At 41.7% G+C, this 18,119-nt stretch overlaps 1 protein-coding gene across 3 annotated transcripts in view; it reads left to right on the top strand.

Annotated features, from left to right (window-relative positions):
• RALGPS2 (Ral GEF with PH domain and SH3 binding motif 2) overlaps positions 1–18,119 on the top strand; it is a 97,077-nt gene that overhangs the window by 60,342 nt on the left and 18,616 nt on the right. For all 3 annotated transcript variants that reach the window (XR_014565547.1, XM_083743883.1, XM_083743882.1), the window contains exons 9-14: positions 5,380–5,517; positions 7,108–7,198; positions 7,773–7,840; positions 9,960–10,095; positions 11,323–11,474; positions 15,733–15,787. Coding sequence is in view for 2 of the 3 variants with exons in the window: in XM_083743883.1 (XP_083600009.1) it covers positions 5,380–5,517; positions 7,108–7,198; positions 7,773–7,840; positions 9,960–10,095; positions 11,323–11,474; positions 15,733–15,787 (640 nt within the window). In the remaining variant the exon portion in view is untranslated. The remainder of the gene's footprint in view (positions 1–5,379; positions 5,518–7,107; positions 7,199–7,772; positions 7,841–9,959; positions 10,096–11,322; positions 11,475–15,732; positions 15,788–18,119) is intronic.

Here is an 18,119-nt window from a genome sequence, read left to right as displayed (position 1 = left end):
CTGCTGGTTTAAGGGAGGGCAGCAGATGGAGAAACAATAAGAAAAGTTTGGGCAATTGCAAAATATTTCACTGTGCAGACTAAAGATGCTTGTCGAGTTGTTGCAGTAGTAAGTTACAGATAGGTAGCCGTGTTGGTCTGCCATAGTCAAAACAAAAACAAAAAATATCTGAAGAAGTGTGCATGCACACGAAAGCTCATACCAAGAACTGACTTAGTTGGTCTTTAAGGTGCTACTGGAAGGAATTTTTTTTTGTTTTGCAGTGGTAAGCTTAGTTATGACTGGAGATTGTCAGGCTGGTAAACTCACTTTTGTGTTCCCAGAAATGAAAGAAACAGGCTGAGTGAATTTAACAGTAAAATGAAGCAGTTATAGTCCTGAAGAATGCAGACCAGAATGTCATCTTCAATTCTTTAAGTTTATTCAATAAGAAACAGTTCTTCACTGCAGTAGTAATCAATAAAATAGAAGATGGTGTTAATTTTTTTTGTGAATGTTGCATACATGGAGAAATATGTTGGAAGGGAGAGAGCTGGACTTTTCATTAGTACTATAAGAAAGAGTCACATGCCAGTTAACAGTTTTACAGTATTTTGAGAGGAAAATAAAACACTTAATTTTGATTAATAGCAATTATCTTAGTGTTTTATTGTAAATATCTATGTAGGCGGCCTTAAATTTTTTTGGATCATATTGTAACGCAAATTCCCTTACAATTAATTATGGAAAATCTAAGATCCTAATTTTCTCAAAGAGCCGGAAACTCCATAATTGGAAAATTGATGGGAGAGTCATCGAACAAGTCTATAAATTCCAATATTTGGGAGTTTGGTTACAACATAACCTTAGATGGAAGGCCCATGTAGCCTATGTTACAAATAGAGCCAAAGCTATCTCCTTGGCGATCTTGCAATTCTTCTTCACCGATGGGGCCCTTCATATCCCATCGGTGTTGAAAGTCTTCAAGGCCAAGGTGATTCTGACAATTGCTTATGCCATCTCAATTTGGGGGACTTTTGTCAACCTATCTCACCTAGAGGTTATTCAAAATCAGTTTTTAAGAGGGATATTGAAACTGCCCAACTGTGTAAGTAATACAGCGTTACGCATGGAACTTAACACTGTATCCCTGGAAAACGCTCTGTGGAAGCACATACTTTGTCACTGGTTATCTCTATGGCACAATCTCCCAAACTTGTACTTGATACAATGTATGTAGAGAGATGATTTCCAGAGCCCATGGGTAAAAAATTTACAGCTGAAAATTACGGCAATGGGAATCTCCCCATCCAAATTACTAGAGCAGGACATAGGTAAAGGTAAAGGTACCCCTGCCCGTACGGGCCAGTCTTGACAGACTCTGGGGTTGTGCGCCCATCTCACTCAAGAAGCCAGGGGCCAGCGCTGTCCGGAGACACTTCCGGGTCACGTGGCCAGCGTGACATTGCTGCTCTGGCGAGCCAGAGCCGCACACGGAAACGCCGTTTACCTTCCCGCTGGTTAGCGGTCCCTATTTATCTACTTGCACCCGGAGGTGCTTTCGAACTGCTAGGTTGGCAGGCGCTGGGACCGAGCAGCGGGCTCGCACCCCGCCGCAGGGATTCGAACCGCCGACCTTTCGATCGGCAAGTCCTAGGCGCTGAGGCTTTAACCCACATAGTTCCATAGTTCCAGCTAAAAGAACAGTAACCTGTAAACTAGAGGAGATGGACTTGCAGCAGAAAATGGTCTTGGGCAATGGTATCTGCTCACTTCTAAACCTTGGTTTATTACCCCTCTTAAGGCTCCCAAACTATTTGAATTCCTTAACTTCTTCGGCTCATAGGTATGCCTTTGTAAAGGCAAGATTCAACACCTTCCCATCGAACGTGCTGAGAAATAGATTCTCCAATGGACAGATATCGCTCTTATGTGATTGTAATTGTGGGGCACCGGAATCGTTGCATCACATAATTCTTGATTGTGCTTTTCACTTATCGGCCAGGAGCAAGTTCCTTGCTCAATATCTAAAGGGAATTGCCGATGATACGACTGAAGCCAAACTGAGATATCTATTAAATGATGATGACCCCCTAAGATCACTCATGGTTGCCAGATTCTTGATCAGCGTCCTATCCCTAAAGAAGAGAAACGGACTCCTGTGTGGCTCGGATAATCCCTTTAAACCATGATCTATGTTTTAGGATGTAATTAGGTGATATCACCATTGATGTCTTCTATTAATTTATGAGCAGAGGGCGATGTTTATGTTACAAATTTATTGAAATGTATGATGTTGGTCTTTTGTTTTTGTTTTGCTTTGGTTCTTGTTTGTTTTTTGTAAGTTTTGGCGGTTTTAAATTTGGAGGTTCAAGTACATTACGGTGGTATGGGAAACTGTCGTGTGACGGGCCAATGGCTGTAATAAAGATCAATCCAATCCAGTCTATGTAGGCAAGGTAAACAATTGCATGAACTTCATGCTAGAAACCTGCAAATCTTACTTGTAATTTAAATTAATTTTACCATTGAACTTACCTACATTGGCTGCCATCATTCTGCCAAATCTTTAAACTCAACAACCAAACAGAGATAATGAACAAATTCAAGGCACCCCACCATGTCTCAAAGGTGCCCCCCTTCTGCATCGTTTTCTATTTAACTACAGTACCTGAATACTTCAAAAGCTTAAAGTTCTGCAAGTACAATTTATGAAGTTCGTGGTTATTTAGAATCAGTGCAAATCAGAGCAGTTTTTAATTATCTGTAGCAAGCATTTATTTTTACAGTGTGGCACATAATAACTCTCAGAATGTAGAAGAGCAGGGCAAACCTTATTTTTAAGTACTTTAGTTCCCCAACTTAACTTAGATGTAAGCAAACTCGCCAAGTCACCATAGATGCATTTCTAAGAATAATTACTTTAATTCAGAGAGTAAAACTAAACTTCATGTTGGACTGGCAGTATACAATTGCAGCATTGTAGTCAGTCAGGCAGTGAGGACTGGTGACGCTTTGTTTATCCAACCAATCTAGTTTGCAATTTTCCTAGCAGACCTTTTGATAAAAGGTTAGCGCTTTGGAAGAACCTTATTGTAACATTGAAGCCTTGGAAGAATATTTCAGGGCAAAGTATCAGTTCAAGAAGATCACTTCTGGCAAGATCAAGCGGCGTTCAAATCTGTCAGTTTTGGTTCTTTCCCTTTCTCATTTTTCAAATCAGTTCATTACATTTCTCCATCACTTTGTGGTTTTTTTAAAGTATTCACAAAACCTCTCAAGCCTATAGTGCATAGTTATCCTAATATGCACATTTTTGTTTGCAGTTTTGCCTAATATACATAGTTTTATAGACATTTTTTCTAATATGCATTTTTTTGTGATTTTCAATAAAATTTGCATTTTACCGTATTTTTCGCCCCATAGGCCCCTTGTGGAGCCGGCAGCGGGGAGAAGCGCTCTTCTGGTCGCCTGCAGACCAGGTCCGGGGACAGCGGGAAGACGCGCTGCGCCTCCCAGCTGTCCCCGGAGCTTGCGGGGCAGGCAGCGGGGAGAAGCGCTCTTCTCCCTGCCGCCCGCCTGCAGACCAGGTCCGGGGACAGCGGGAAGACACGCTGCGCCTGCCAGCTGTCCCCAGAGCTTGCAGGGCAGGCAGTGGGGAGAAGCACGCGTCTCCTCGCCGTCAGCCTCCAAACCACATCGGGAGACAGCGGGATGGCGGCGTTCCGCCTCCCCGCTGTCCCCTGACCTTGTGGGGCTGGCGCTGCAGCTCTCCTGAAGCCTGGAGAGCGAGAGGGGTCGGTGCGCACCGACCCCTCTCCCTCTCCAGGCTTCAGCGAAAGCCTGCATTCGCCCCATAGGATGCAAACACATTTCCCCTTCATTTTTGGAGGGGAAAAAGTGCGTCCTATAGGGCAAAAAATACGGTATTTACATTTCCCTAACATACACATCAAGGGACACAGGTGGCGCTGTGGGTTAAACCACAGAGCCTAGGACTTGCCAATCAGAAGGTTGGCGGTTCGAATCCCCACAACGGGGTGAGCTCCCATTGCTCGGTCCCTGCTCCTGCCAACCTAGCAGTTCAAAAGCACCTCAAAGTGCAAGTAGATAAATAGGTACCGCTCCAGCAGGAAGGCAAACGGCGTTTCCATGCGCTGCTCTTGTTCGCCAGAAGCGGCTTAGTCATGCTGGCCACATGACCCAGAAGCTGTACGCCGGCTCCCTCGGCCAATAAAGTGAGAGGAGTGCCGCAATCCTAGAGTCGGTCACGACTGGACCTAATGGTCAGGGGTCCCCTTTACCTTTAATATACACATCACATTGTTTGTTTGTTCATTGTGAAATTCAGAGAAGTGCAAATTAGGTAGCTTTGCTTTAAAATGCAAACCGAACCACATGATCAACCATCAAACCCAGCTCTTTGCTACTTGATAATCAGGGAAGGAGTAAGTATTCAACTCATTCCCTTGAATTCAGAATATTACTGACATCCCTTGCAGGTTGGGGTTAAGTATGTGACATTCTTTCCTTTCTCTCTGGCATCACTTTTTTTTGCTTAGAGACAAACTTAATAACATTATCTAATTCATTGAATTAACTCTGTGCTACTGTAGGGCTGTTTTTGCCAAATTGTCCTTCAAAAACATCTTAAATAGGATTTTTAAAGTCCATGTACAATTGCTCATGGCATTTCAGAATATTATAAAATATTTCAGAATGTTATTATAAACTTAAGATATAAAGTATTTTACTCAGTTCTGTGACTTCTTGACTATGTGCTATTATTTGTTAGAACTCGGCTTCATCTAAATGTGACAACTTTAATTTTTACTCCATGACTACATAACAAGACCTAAAAACGTGACTGTGGTTTATCTAGAAAGTTAAAAAAACAAACAAACCTGGATGTAGCAAATACTGTTGATTTAAAAATAAGGTTGAAGGGAAAAGAAAATGCCCATTAACCAAATACTTTTAACCTGTTGATTTGTAAACATGCTTTTAAGTATGTGAAACCTTATAACCTTGTAACAGCATTCAGTTTTCAGATATGGCAAAGCTACATCTTCCTCATATCTTCAGTGCCTTGTCACTTTTCTCCAGCTTAAAGCACAACTGAAAGGAGGATATGTTTCTGATTATGGATTCTGTCCAACACTGGACACACAGAGTTGTGTTTACGCAATGGGACTTTCCCTCTCTTTTCCTTGCACACCCTTAAAATCTGCTCTGGAGGGTCCTCCAGCACAAGCGGTGGAGAAGAGGAAAGTTCTGTTGTGCAACGGAAAATCAGCTGTGCCTCTGAAACAGCAGCATTGGATACAATGCTAAACGTTTTGGATTTTGTTGACCAAGACCAAAAAAATCTTTTTTTCTGTGTGATCTTATGTTGTCCAGGTATTTATCTCTCAGATTTGACATACATTGACTCGGCATACCCATCGACAGGGAGTATTTTGGAAAATGAGCAGAGATCAAACTTAATGAATAACATACTCAGAATAATTTCAGACTTACAGCAGTCATGTGAATATGGTAAGTTGCTTTGCATTTATACTGCAGCATTGTAATTAATCACTGAATAAGGTTCTCTGAATATAAAATCCATTGCTCTGGTTATCTCCCGCTTGGACTACTGCAATGCACTCTACGTGGAGCTACCTTTGAAGGTGACTCGGAAACTACAACTAATCCAGAATGCGGCAGCTAGACTGGTGACTGGGAGCGGCTGCCGAGACCATATAACACCGGTCTTGAAAGACCTACATTGGCTCCCAGTATGTTTCCGAGCACAATTCAAAGTGTTGGTGCTGACCTTTAAAGCCCCAAACGGCCTCGGTCCAGTATACCTGAAGGAGCGTCTCCACCCCCATCATTCTGCCCGGACATTGAGGTCCAGCGCCGAGGGCCTTCTGGCGGTTTCCTCATTGCGAGAAGCAAAGCTATAGGGAACCAGGCAGAGAGCCTTCTCGGTAGTGGCGCCCACCCTGTGGAACGCCCTTCCAGCAGATGTCAAAGCGATAAACAACTACCTGACATTCAGAAGACATCTTAAGGCAGCCCTGTTCAGGGAAGTTTTTAACGTGTGATATTTTACTGTATTTTTGGTTTTTATGAAAGCCGCTCAGAGTGGCTGGGGAGGCCCAGCCAGATGGGCGGGGTATAAATAATATATTATTATTATTATTATTATTATTATTATTATTATTAAATTCTAATCACCTATGTTCTGGGGTCAGCTACCCATCAAATGCAAGAGTTCCCTCCTAATGGAGCATAACACTCACAAGGCAAGTTTTACCCAACTCTGGGGACATTTGGAGTGGCAGAGCCAACACCTCTTCCAAAGCCCTACTGGCTCTGGTTAATTACAGCAGAGAGAGGAATAGTCTTTTCTCCCCTTTCCCGTGGCAGTTCTAGGGTGGTGCAAGAGAAGGACCCAGATCAGGACACTCACTTGTCCAATGGATCCTTGACTGACCTCGCTCCACCTCACCCTCACAATGTCCCATTTCAAAGCCTTGCACTTGTTTACTGCTGGTGGCACAGTACCTCCAAAATACCCTGAGCCTTGTGTGGGTGGAGCAGGGGCTTCCATGGTAGTGGAGGAAAGTAGACGCAGGTGAAAGGACACCTAGCGCACAGATCAGGCGTTAGGCATGCTTCCTTAGTTGTAATAGTAGTTTATCAAGTATATTATTATATACTTAAGTGATGTTTGAAAATCTGTTTGTTTATGCGGACCTTTGGGACAGAATGTTTGAATTCCACCCTTCGTTTTGCTGCAGTAGACTAGACTGGCTACCCCTCTAGGAGTTAGTAGCACAACAGAATAACATCCATTGTCCATTATAGTGTGTTTTTCCATACATTAGTGCGGTTAATCTACAGTTCCCTGCTTTTGTTTGCATTTGTTTTATCTTTTTGAAGGATGGCATAATGTATTTTGTTGCCCAGAAATTAATGGGGTGTGAGAAGCATGAGGTGTTAATTGCGTATTTTAAGGAAGTAATAAGATGTAGTACATCTATGAGATGGGATAAGCAATTAAAAAAAATACATGTGCAAAAGTCAGCTCTTGGTAAAGGATGCCAAAGTGCTGATTACATTTTGCTTGCTGTCTAGATATTCCTGTGTTGCCTCATGTTCAAAAATACTTGAATTCTGTTCAGTATATAGAAGAACTTCAGAAGTTTGTGGAAGATGACAATTATAAGTAAGTATAAAATCAAGTAAATTAGAATATAACAATTGTTTTTGCTTTTAAAGCTAGGTAATATTTCATAAAAGTAAAGGACCCCTGACAGTTAAGTCCAGTCGCAGACGACTCTGGGGTTGCGGCGCTCATCTCGCTTTACAGGCTGAGGGAGCCAGCATTTGTCCACAGACAGTTTTTCTGGGTCATGTGGCCAACATGACCAAGCCGCTTTTGGTATTTCATAAAGAACAAGAAATGAAAGCAAGAGCAATCCCTTAGTTTCATGACCATTTGGAATTTTTGGGAGCTCCTTGAATTGTAATCTGCTTTGCATCTCCCTTGATTCTAATTTAAAGATAAGCCATAGGTAGCAACCAAAGTCTTCAAATAATTTTCCATGGGAAAATGACTTGTTAGTCCTGACTAAACTTACATGTTTCAATTGTTTAATAAAAGTATTTCTACCCCATTTTCCCTCTAAATAGACCCCAGGGTGGTGTATAGCATATGAATACATGAAAAAGCATTGTCTACCAGTTCCCACTTATATTGTGTTATAAGCAAAACTTTTTGTGGTTGTTTCTAAATGCAGGCTTTCATTAAAGATAGAACCCGGAACAAGTACCCCACGTTCTGCTGCATCTCGTGAAGATTTAGTAGGTAAATATTTACCAGACAACAATAAAGTTTAAATATTTTTTAACATTTCTTTGTTTCTAAACTTGTCTGTTGAAGGTGTAAAAACAGAGAGTCAGTATCAAAGATGTCCTGAAGAATATACACTGGCCCAGTGCTTTTAAAGTCTTGCAACTATTATACAGTGGTAGCTGGTTTCAGCTGTTCAGTGATAACTTAAACACTGGAGGTACTTCTTGTTTCTTAATAAGAATAAAACTTAAAATTGAAACTTACCTGGGATAGCTCAGTTGGTAGAGCATGAGACTCTTAATCTCAAGGTTGTGGGTTTGAGCCCCATGTTGGGTAAAACATTACTGCAGTGCAGGGAGTTGGACTAGATGACCATCATGGTCCCTTCCAGCTCTATAATACTATGGTAAAAGGTAAAGGGACCCCTGACCATTAGGTCCAGTCGCGGACGACTCTGGGGTTGCGGCGCTCATCTCGCTTTACTGGCCGAGAGAGCTGGCGTACATGTCATGTGGCCAGCATGGCTAAGCTGCTTCTGGCGAACCAGAGCAGTGCACGGAAATGCCATTTATCTTCCCGCCAGAGTGGTACCTATTTATCTACTTGCACTTGACATGCTTTCGAACTGCTAGGTTGGCAGGAGCAGGGACCGAGCAACAACGAGCTCACCCCATCACAGGGATTCGAACCGCCAACCTTCCAATCAGCAAGCCCAAGGCTCTGTGGTTTAGACCACAGCGCCACCCGCATATACTATGAACTGTGATTAAAAACTACATACTAACCAAACCCTAAAAACATGTTTTCAACATTTAACAAATGCCAACAAATTACTTGAACGCTGCTATATTAAAGGTGACATCAGTGGCTGCTTTACATTTGTGTGCATTTTGAGAAGGATGTTCTTGTGGACTTCCATTATTTGGTAAAAAGCAATGAGCATCCTAAGGAGCTCTTGCTGTGTTCTTTTTTAAAAATGGAGTTGAGGTAGTCAGGAGACAGATTTAGGGATAGAGAGCTGCTGTGTCTAGAGCTTAGGAGAGAATTTTTCTAGGAATTCATTTCCAACTTTTTACAAATCCCTCCATCTGAATATTCTTTCTCTAGAAGTGAGTCAGTAATAACATAAAATATCTATACCTAATAGTGTGTGCATTTTCTGTGTCTGGAGAATAAGGTATTTAGTACATTTCAGGAGACATTTTCCATATTTGGAGAATCTTCAGATTGCAGGAATATCTCCCAATATTACTATTAAGGACGTCCACATACCATACAGACAAATGACATTGGCCAATTACTGAAATATCTCTTACATCTCCATAGTATCAGCTGAAAGAATGTGTTAAGCATGCCAATTTTCACATGCGTTAGTTCTCTAGTTTTCACAAACCTATTTCCTTGTCTGACTTCAGTTTGAGGATGCTAGTTACCAAAGGCTTACTATGTTCATGCCAGGGCCAAAAGTCTGTTTTGATATTTCAACAACATTTAGTGTGTTTTTAAAATAAATAAATGAATACCAGTAGGAGCCAGTAGGAGAACACTTTAATCTCCCAGGACATTCAGTTCAGGATGTCAAAGCAGCTGTCTTATTACAAAAGAATCTCAGAAACAGACTTGAAAGAGAAGTTGCTGAATTACAACTTATCACTAAACTGAAAACCATGGAGAGACCTGATCTTAATAGAGATATTGGATTCTTGTCTCATTACATATGCTAAAGCTATTTTTGGTCATCTATAGGACTGTAGTTTCCTGTAGGACTAGTTGCAGTCGTTAACAGTCGCCCACAGGTTTACTATGCCCATTAAATCAATCACCCATCTCCTACCACCCTCCTGAGAAAAACCCCACCCCACCCTCCCACTATATAGAAGGGTCTGGTGACTTTTGTTTCAGTGTATCTGAAGAAGTGTGCATGCACACAAAAGCTCATACCAAGAACAAACTTAGTTGGTCTCTAAGGTGCTACTGGACATTTTTTTAATATATTTAAATAAATACTTGTTATATAAGAATCCATTCATGTATTTTTTAAATTATCAATTCTAGTTTGAAATTGGGGAGTCATAAGTGTGATAAGTATTTGTCGTGTTCATCTAAAATTTGCTCTCTCTTTTTTTTCTAGGTCCTGAAGTGGGAGTTTCGCCGCAAAGTGTTCGAAAAAATGCTGCAGCCGAAGGAGCATTGCTACCACCGACTCCTCCATCCCCAAGGAATCTGATGCCACACGGGCATAGAAAATGTCACAGCTTAGGATACAAGTTAGCATTTGATTAGCTTAGATGCTGTGTGTTGTTGACATAATCTCCATATGTTAGCCCTTTTATCCCATGATCCCCATTCTTATTACTTAAAGAATAATTTGTCTTGGTACCTTTTTGCCGTTTTGTTTTAGCATCTAGCGGCCTGCTTTGCATGTATCATTAAAGCCATGGTGTAAAATAAGCCAGGACACCATGAATGAGCAGTGTGCAGTTGAATGATTTTCACAGGCCTGTTTTAGGTTGATTAAGGTGGAGCTAGCTCGTCACCAGCCACATATGGAAGGCTACCAGGGATTCATAAAGTCTCCCGCTTTTGCAACCTGTGTGGGCCTGCAGAAGCCTGGTGTCATATCAGATTCCTGGCAGCCACAGTACATACCTAGTGGCTGTGCTTGGCCAGTTGGACCACAGTTTGTGCATGTTCTCTGTAGGAATCCTGCTGCCATTTGAAATATCCCTTTGTGCCTCCTGAGCTGATCTAATGCAAATTAGCACTTATTTATTAATCACCTCAAAAACTCATGAAGACACCATTAGAAAGTTTAAAACACAGGGAGGGTTTCTTTACATTTACTTTTGAAACTGCTCCCAAATTTTCTAGTGTTAATGGTAAAATCTACACATAGCACCATGAATTGTGAATGGTGTATGTACCAGGGAGCCAATCCTTTATTGCTAGCGTTGTTGCAGGGAAAATGCAGTCATTTAAAAAAGAACGTGTGGTAATCACTGTGTGGTTATTTTGCCACTTAAACATTCATACTTTTTGTGCCCATGTTCAAAATGCGTAAATCCTCTTTGCAATAGATCCCTTTCATACACACTTGGCGTACTTTTTTGTTTGTATGCTTGCCATGCTGTGTGGTGAAGTGGTTAAGAGTAGCAGACTTGTAATCTGGTGAATCGGGTTTGATTCCCTGCTTCTCCACATGCAGCTGCTGGGTGACCCTGGGCTAGTCACACTTCTCTGAAGTCTCTCAGCCCCACTCACCTCACAGAGTCTTTGTTGTGGGGGAGGAAGGGAAAGGAGATTGTTGGCCACTTTGAGACTCCTTAGGGTAGTGATAAAGCGGGATATCAAATCCAAACTCCTCCTCCTCTTCTTCTTATCATGGAGAAAATATAAACTTGAGTACTAGAAAATGTATTACCTTGATACGTAAAACGTATTATGTCCTAAAGTAGTTGTGTGTTTTGTTTTTATCTCCTTCGTTCTTTTTATAGTTTTATTCATAAAACAAACACAGCAGAGTTCAAAAGCGCAACATTCCCCAATGCAGGACCAAGGCATCTGTTAGATGACAGTGTCATGGAACCACATGCCCCATCCAGGGGACAGGCAGAGAGCTCCACTCTTTCTAGTGGAATTTCAATAGGTAAGATGTTTAAGCCTACTGAGCAGCGAAAGGTATTTCTAGGCTTGTATCCAAAAGTATTAGAGGGATCATTTTTTATGGTCCTGGAACAGTTCCACATAAGGCTTTTTTTACCCTAAGAAAAGGATAAACTCTGAAAAAACTTCAATATAAAATGTTAATAATGTCTTTCTTACTAATAAATTTTATAATCTGGAGCCTGAGTTCATGGCTCTCCACAAACGCCCATCAACTGACTCGCCAATATCTGGTCTAGTGACCAACTCCCTCCTGCCCAAAGATGGAAATACCCAAGTAAAAGTGCTCCTGAGAGATTTCTGAATTTTGCTTTGCTCACAAGGCAGCAGCTCTGGTCATGCATGCATCCTGTTTGGTCTTGGTCTTCTCTAGACTGCCCCTCTTATGGCATGCTTGATGACCCTTGATGAATGCACCCCCAATTTTACTTTGAAGCCAATTGTTACCTGTCCCATATGTGATGTTACATATGATGTCAGTTGTGGAGCCAATGGTCATGGTTTGGGAAAAACTGCATTGTGGGCCCAATTCACACCCCTGTTGGGCTTGATTTTGCATATGAGTCAGAGGTCCCCATGGTTGCTGTCACAGGCTTTGCAAATTTGCATCTCTTCAGTTCTGTCCATGTAATTAATAACAGCTGGCTCTATAATAGTCATAACATTGCTGTGTGTGTCAGTTGATCTATCCTCAGCGCCAAATTCAGTACGAAGTATTGATACTGCTGCTGGCGCTGTGGTTTAAACCACTGAGCCTCTTGGGCTTGCCAGTTGGAACTTCGGTGATTCGAATCCCCGTGATGGGGTGAGCTCCCATTGCTCTGTCCCAGCTCCTGCCAACCTAGCAATTTGAAAGCATCCCAGTGTAAGTAGATAAATAGGTACCGCTGCAGCGGGAAGGTAAACGGCGTTTCCATGCGCTCTGGCACTCGTCGCGGTCCTTCGTGCACCAGTAGCGGTTTAGTCATGCTGGCTACATGACCCAGAAAACACTGGACAAACGCCGGCTCCCTTGGCGTGAAAGCAAGATGAGCGCCGCAACCCCATAGTCACTTTTGACTGGACTTAACTGTCCAGGAGTCCCTTACCTTTTACCTCTGTACTGATAAGTTTGACAGTGTCTGTGGTGTTCCATGCTGTTCTCAGGGTTCCATTAGTATCTGGAAAGACCCTGGACATAAGGCTCCAACCAAAGAAAATAAGATCTAAATGGTTGCCTTCATCCTTCCTTGCTGAACTGAAGAAGAGTATAGAATAAGAGACTTAAAACTTTCTCGTCTCCTGAATGCCTCCCTACCCAGCCAGTACCTGCTGTTCTGCCAAGGACCTTCCCTCTTCTGGTTTTAGAGAATATGTGGCAGCTGTTTCAGAATTCTGCTCCAGGTTGCTAATGACACTAATAGCTACTTACTATTTTTTATGTTTTCAAAGGAAAATACAACTGGGGGCTCATTCACACTCCCTTTCGTCCTGCTACTTCCCCCCATGAAAAGCTGCTCTTTAGCGCTCAATTGGAGCAAATAGTAATTTGGGTTTTTCCTGATAAAGGAGCAGGGCAAGGGTAAAACCACTTGGAACTGTGCCTAGAAAACACAGGTCAAACAGAAGACCACTCGGACTCATGCTTTCTAGGCACAGAACAAACAGAAGTGTGGGCAAGCCCTTATCTGTTGCAGAAGAAGTCCTCTATGTAATATCTCTTTGAGAAAAGCACAGTTGTAACCTAAGTAGGCCTTCTTTTTATTTTAACTTTGCAATTCAGGCTCCACTACAGTGTAGCTCCTTTTGGGGTCATGAACATATCACAGAAATATTTTATGTTTAATTGCTTTGGATATAATTATTTCACCATTTTTTCTATTATCAGAAATCATACATTGTTTGGCACTAAATAAATGTGGTACTTTGTAAACATTCACAAACAATATGTATGTTGCCTTAAATTAATTGGGGGTTAACCATCATTTATCATAACCATTTCACCCTTTGTTCACATCCTGCCTGTCATCGCATCGCATTTCTATTTCTGTTGTAACCTTGCCCAGACCAATTGACGGCCAAACCACAATCTGCACTCATATGTACTCTACTGGTCACAATGTTTTTAGAAAAATAATCTGATTTTTTTTTGTTCTCTCTAACTTGAAGCTTTTTAGAAGCGTCATGAGTAAGAATCTGCATGTATCACCATTTTTACCCCTTTGTAACAAAGACTTCATTTATATTTTTTGAATGCACAAATCCCTGAGATGTGTTAGAAATTGCATGAAAAATGCAGGTTCTGTCTGGGCTGGAAGATACTTATGAGTTGTTTTGAGTGCAAGCTGAATGATTCAGACAGATTTAGGGGAAACACTTCAATCCACAATTGTAGTGCTATAATGATTTGCCTCTCTCATTGCTCAGAATTATATTCAGTTCCTAAATTGGCTTCATTTCCATTCCCATATTCAGCATGGCTCCATTGTCTTCATCTTTAAAGCCTTCAGTGACCATTTATTTCTCTGCCTTCGTATCCCCATATGCCAATGAGCTTCACTCCTCCACCTTAGCTAAACAGGGGCCTCCTGCTCCTTTCAATAAGTCCATACTTTCTCCCTTCCTGCTTTTAAGTCTAGGGTTTATGGGAGCAATTCAACCTTGTGTGCTTGCAAACATTCCATCAGTGCAAGCTTATCTGCTTGTCCCAATGGAACAATCTTCCTTTTTCTGTCTTCTTTTTTTCTGTTCTTGGGGTTCACCCAACCCCCCCCCCCAAGGCAATTTGGAAGGAGGAGGGGAGGGGGAAGCCCTTTTGCATGGACTTCCACTAGTGCAGCCAGTGAGTTGAATCTAGCCCTGTGTGTATCACCACCTTTTCCTTCCAATTCCTCCAAGCTTACCAATACCATCTTTTTAGGAAAGCCTTAACCCCTTGTCCCCACCCATTGCTTAAGCTTAGCTTTTAGCACTCTTGCCGCCGCTTCATACTATTTTCTTGTGTTGTCTCACCCGTTCATTTAACGACAAGATTGCAAATGCGTCAGCCACATCTCAGCATAGGGACTTACCCTTTGGTTACTGCATGAAGTTCAATGCACATTAATAATAAAGTTCATTTCTGTTTTGGCCTTCAAGTTACATGTTCATACGTTTATTTTCTACCCTTAAAATACATCTTTTTCTTGGTGGGCACACACAGCTTCAGAACTCCCTCTGAATTCAGAGACACCTATCTCTTCAGTGAGTGTGTTTAGAATTGTGGCCTTTTGTTTGAAAAGAAGAACCTATATCTCTTTGGCTTTGATGGTCACACAGTAATGTTGCTTTGCTATCTAAAGCTTTTTTTTTTTTTTGCCACTGTGCAGGACAAACATGAGTTGTTGCATACATTTTTGGAGTAGTTTATGTGCCATAATTCACTGGGATCCAAAAAGACTTCAAAGCCCTTAGTGGGGTTCTGAGTGGTGAAAGTGCAAGATTTATTAAAACACACACACACATGTTTCCCTTTCTGTGCAATAGAAATTTGGCTTGGTTTAAAAATCATATTTAAATTCATTAATTGAACTTTTGTGGTATTCACCTGGCATTGGAACCATAGGGCATGTATTTTCAATATGCATGTACCTGAAAATAATATGTTTAATTCTTTTTACTACTATCTCCTCCCCCCTTTGTACAAGAATTAAAAGAATCCAGATTTTTCCTCTCTTTTTCAAATATAATTTTATTGATTTTCAAATTTTAACAATTGTATAATACCATAACATAATAACCATTATAACATTTGCTCTGCCGAGCATCCAAATTTTTCCTCTGGGAAAGGGCAAGAAGCTTTCACCATATGTGATGTTTGCCCCCCCGCCCCCAAATTGCTGATTTTCAAATAAAATACTGGGTAGGTTTTATTTTAATAAAGCATAATCAGAATTAATCCAGCAAGGGACACTCACTTTATTTTGCCTTTAGTGCTTCAATTTCTAACAAGATTGACAGCAGCATTTTGTAAAAATGAACTATATTAGAAGAGCAGCAGCAAGAATACACAACTGTACTTCTTTTCCCAAGTGTTATGAACCTGCATCTTCCATTTCCTCTTATAAAAGCTGCTTTATACTATTTATCTTTATCTTCTAACACACAAATCGACTCAAATAATAATTTTTAATAGCACTTTATTATGGATTATTCCGTTATGATTGGCAAATATATCATAGAATGAGAGGATTATTTAGTTTAAACTCTTATTCTGATTTTAGGTAGCAGTGATGGTTCTGAGCTGAGTGAAGAGACTTCATGGCCAGCATTTGAAAGGTAAGAGAAGCCACTATATCTCTGTTTTGTTCAAATGCTTCACAGATTACAGTTCTTCTGCGTTTCCTTGTAGAAGAATATGTGCAAAATATGCATGGAATGTGTGCTCATCCCCGAGTAGTTGTTTTTTAGTCAGGGAGCTCTTTTGAGGTTCCATGCTTTTCCTACGTGAAATAGAACAGAATAGCATGTGAAGCAATCCTAACTATATCACACGACAATATATTTCAGTGGTATGGTGCCACTGGACTTTTGCTTCAAGAGAATTCTGTCTAATGTCTGTGCCTGGTCAGGCTAGCTGCCATTCCCAGTTGGAAAACTGTTGACATCTATTGTGTTATGGTTCAGTGCTGGAACCCATGGGTAAAACAGCAAGGCTGGAGGCAAGGCAAGCTAGTTGAAGGCTACTGGACCACAGACAGCTCCAAGTGTGCAACCTATCCAAGACCTTTTATGTCTCTTATCTGCAGACTGCCACCTCCAGGTCCCCTCCCCTTTGAGAAAACCTTAAAAGGCCAGCCCTCTGGCATGAAAGTGGGCATTCCTTCTTTGTTCCATAGCCTTCTTTTTATGCTGCCAGATTGGTGGTGTGCAGTATGAGGTATCTGGTTCTTCTGGCTCAGGGAAGGGTCTCAGCTGAGATCCTGACTCTGGTCCTAATGGCTCTGGTGTTCTGAGAGGTTCCTCTATGAGTTCTTGGCCAATACCTCAGATGAAGTGCTCTTCCTATCTTCTGCAGTCAGCTCTAAACACTCACCCAGACTAAGCTCCCCATCTGGTGCCCCTGCAGCCTCCAATTCTGTGTCTAGATCATTGCTGGATCATGCCAAAAACAACATCCAGAACTGAGGAGAGACAGCTCCCAATTCCTTCATAGCCTGAAGCCTAGAGTCGTCCCCTAGAGCAGTGTTTCCCAACCTTGGGCCTCCAGCTGTTTTTGAACTACAACTCCCATCATCCCTGACTAGCAAGACCAGTGGCAAGGGATGATGGGAATTGTAGTCCAAAAACAGCTGGAGGCCCAAGGTTGGGAAACACTGCCCTAGAGCGCTAGCAGCCCTGCAGTGCTTCCTGGAATGGCAAATGGGCTTTCAAGCCCAATATCACATGTTGAGTGTTGTCTGCCCCATGGATGTACAAGAACCTTCTGTAACTCTTCACATTTTATTGCATAGCTTCAGCATAACTTAGACTTGGGAGTTCAGAGAGGGTGGTGCAAGCATGGTCAGGAAGCTAGTAAGTTGGAAAATACAAGGTCCAACAGGCACCAGGATCTTGGAGGCTTTCATTCTCTGTGCCACTGTGGCAGCTCCTAAGGAAACTGCTCTTACTAGTCTTAGCTGTACAGCAGTACTGCTATTGTGGATGTCCGGAAGGTGGTAGTGCTATTCACAAGCAGCCAATCAATAACTTCTGGCCCCCCAAAAACTGTGGCCTGTTCATAGACTGCTTTTCTCCTCTGTACCACATGATTGCATTCAGGCCACCAACCTTGATAGTTAATATTTATGCATGGTGCCTTACTGCCAGCAGTTGATTTATGAAATCCCAGCTAAACATCAGGAAAAACATTCTGTCAGTAAGAGCTACTTGACAGTGCAACAGACTCCCACAAGAGGTGGTGATGTCTCCTTCCTTGGAGGTTTTTAAGCAGAGGTTGGATGGCCATCTGTTATGTATGGTCTAGTTGAGATTTGGACTAGATGATCCAACTCTATGATTCTTTGATCACAATGCTTTGTGCCCTTCACATTTCTCATATTTGAATAAACTCCCTATTTCATGAGAAACATTTTTGCCCAAGTAATACCCTACGTATCTATCTGTTGCCTGGCCATTCTTGCAGCTAAGGGACTTTCTGACCAGTTCTGAAAGTTGCACTGAAGAATTGGCCTGTATTAAGTCCTTTATTATCAAAAGCAGCTTCTAAGTTGGAAGTGCTTCAAAGGTATCTGCAAGTCTTGTCAATGTGATCTTTCCAAAATGTTATGCTCTATTTGCACAATTCTACCTTGCCTATGGAAATGATACAGTATTTATATCATGGTGTTGCAGTCCCACCAAGTGACATCTTAGACAGGAGCAATCGATAGCATCTACCAAGGTGAAAAGAGGCCATTTCCTCTTTTTTGACACTGTGACTGATGCTTCGTGTAACATACTTAGGCCAGGATGGCTTTCCCCCTGAAGCCACTGAGAGCCTGGCAAAACAAAAAAAAAAGTTCGAGGAATGGACTTCTTATATCACTGGTCATCAACATCTCTTCTGAGATCTAGGAGTCATTGAGAACACCTGCTTTATGACACCTATGAGACCCATGGGAAAGTGCAC

Source organism: Podarcis gaigeae, assembly GCF_964106915.1.
Source record: "Podarcis gaigeae genome assembly, chromosome: 6".
NCBI classification, from domain to species: domain Eukaryota; kingdom Metazoa; phylum Chordata; class Lepidosauria; order Squamata; family Lacertidae; genus Podarcis; species Podarcis gaigeae.
Note: the sequence above shows the minus strand (reverse complement) of the source record. Positions and strands in the feature narration are given on the sequence as shown.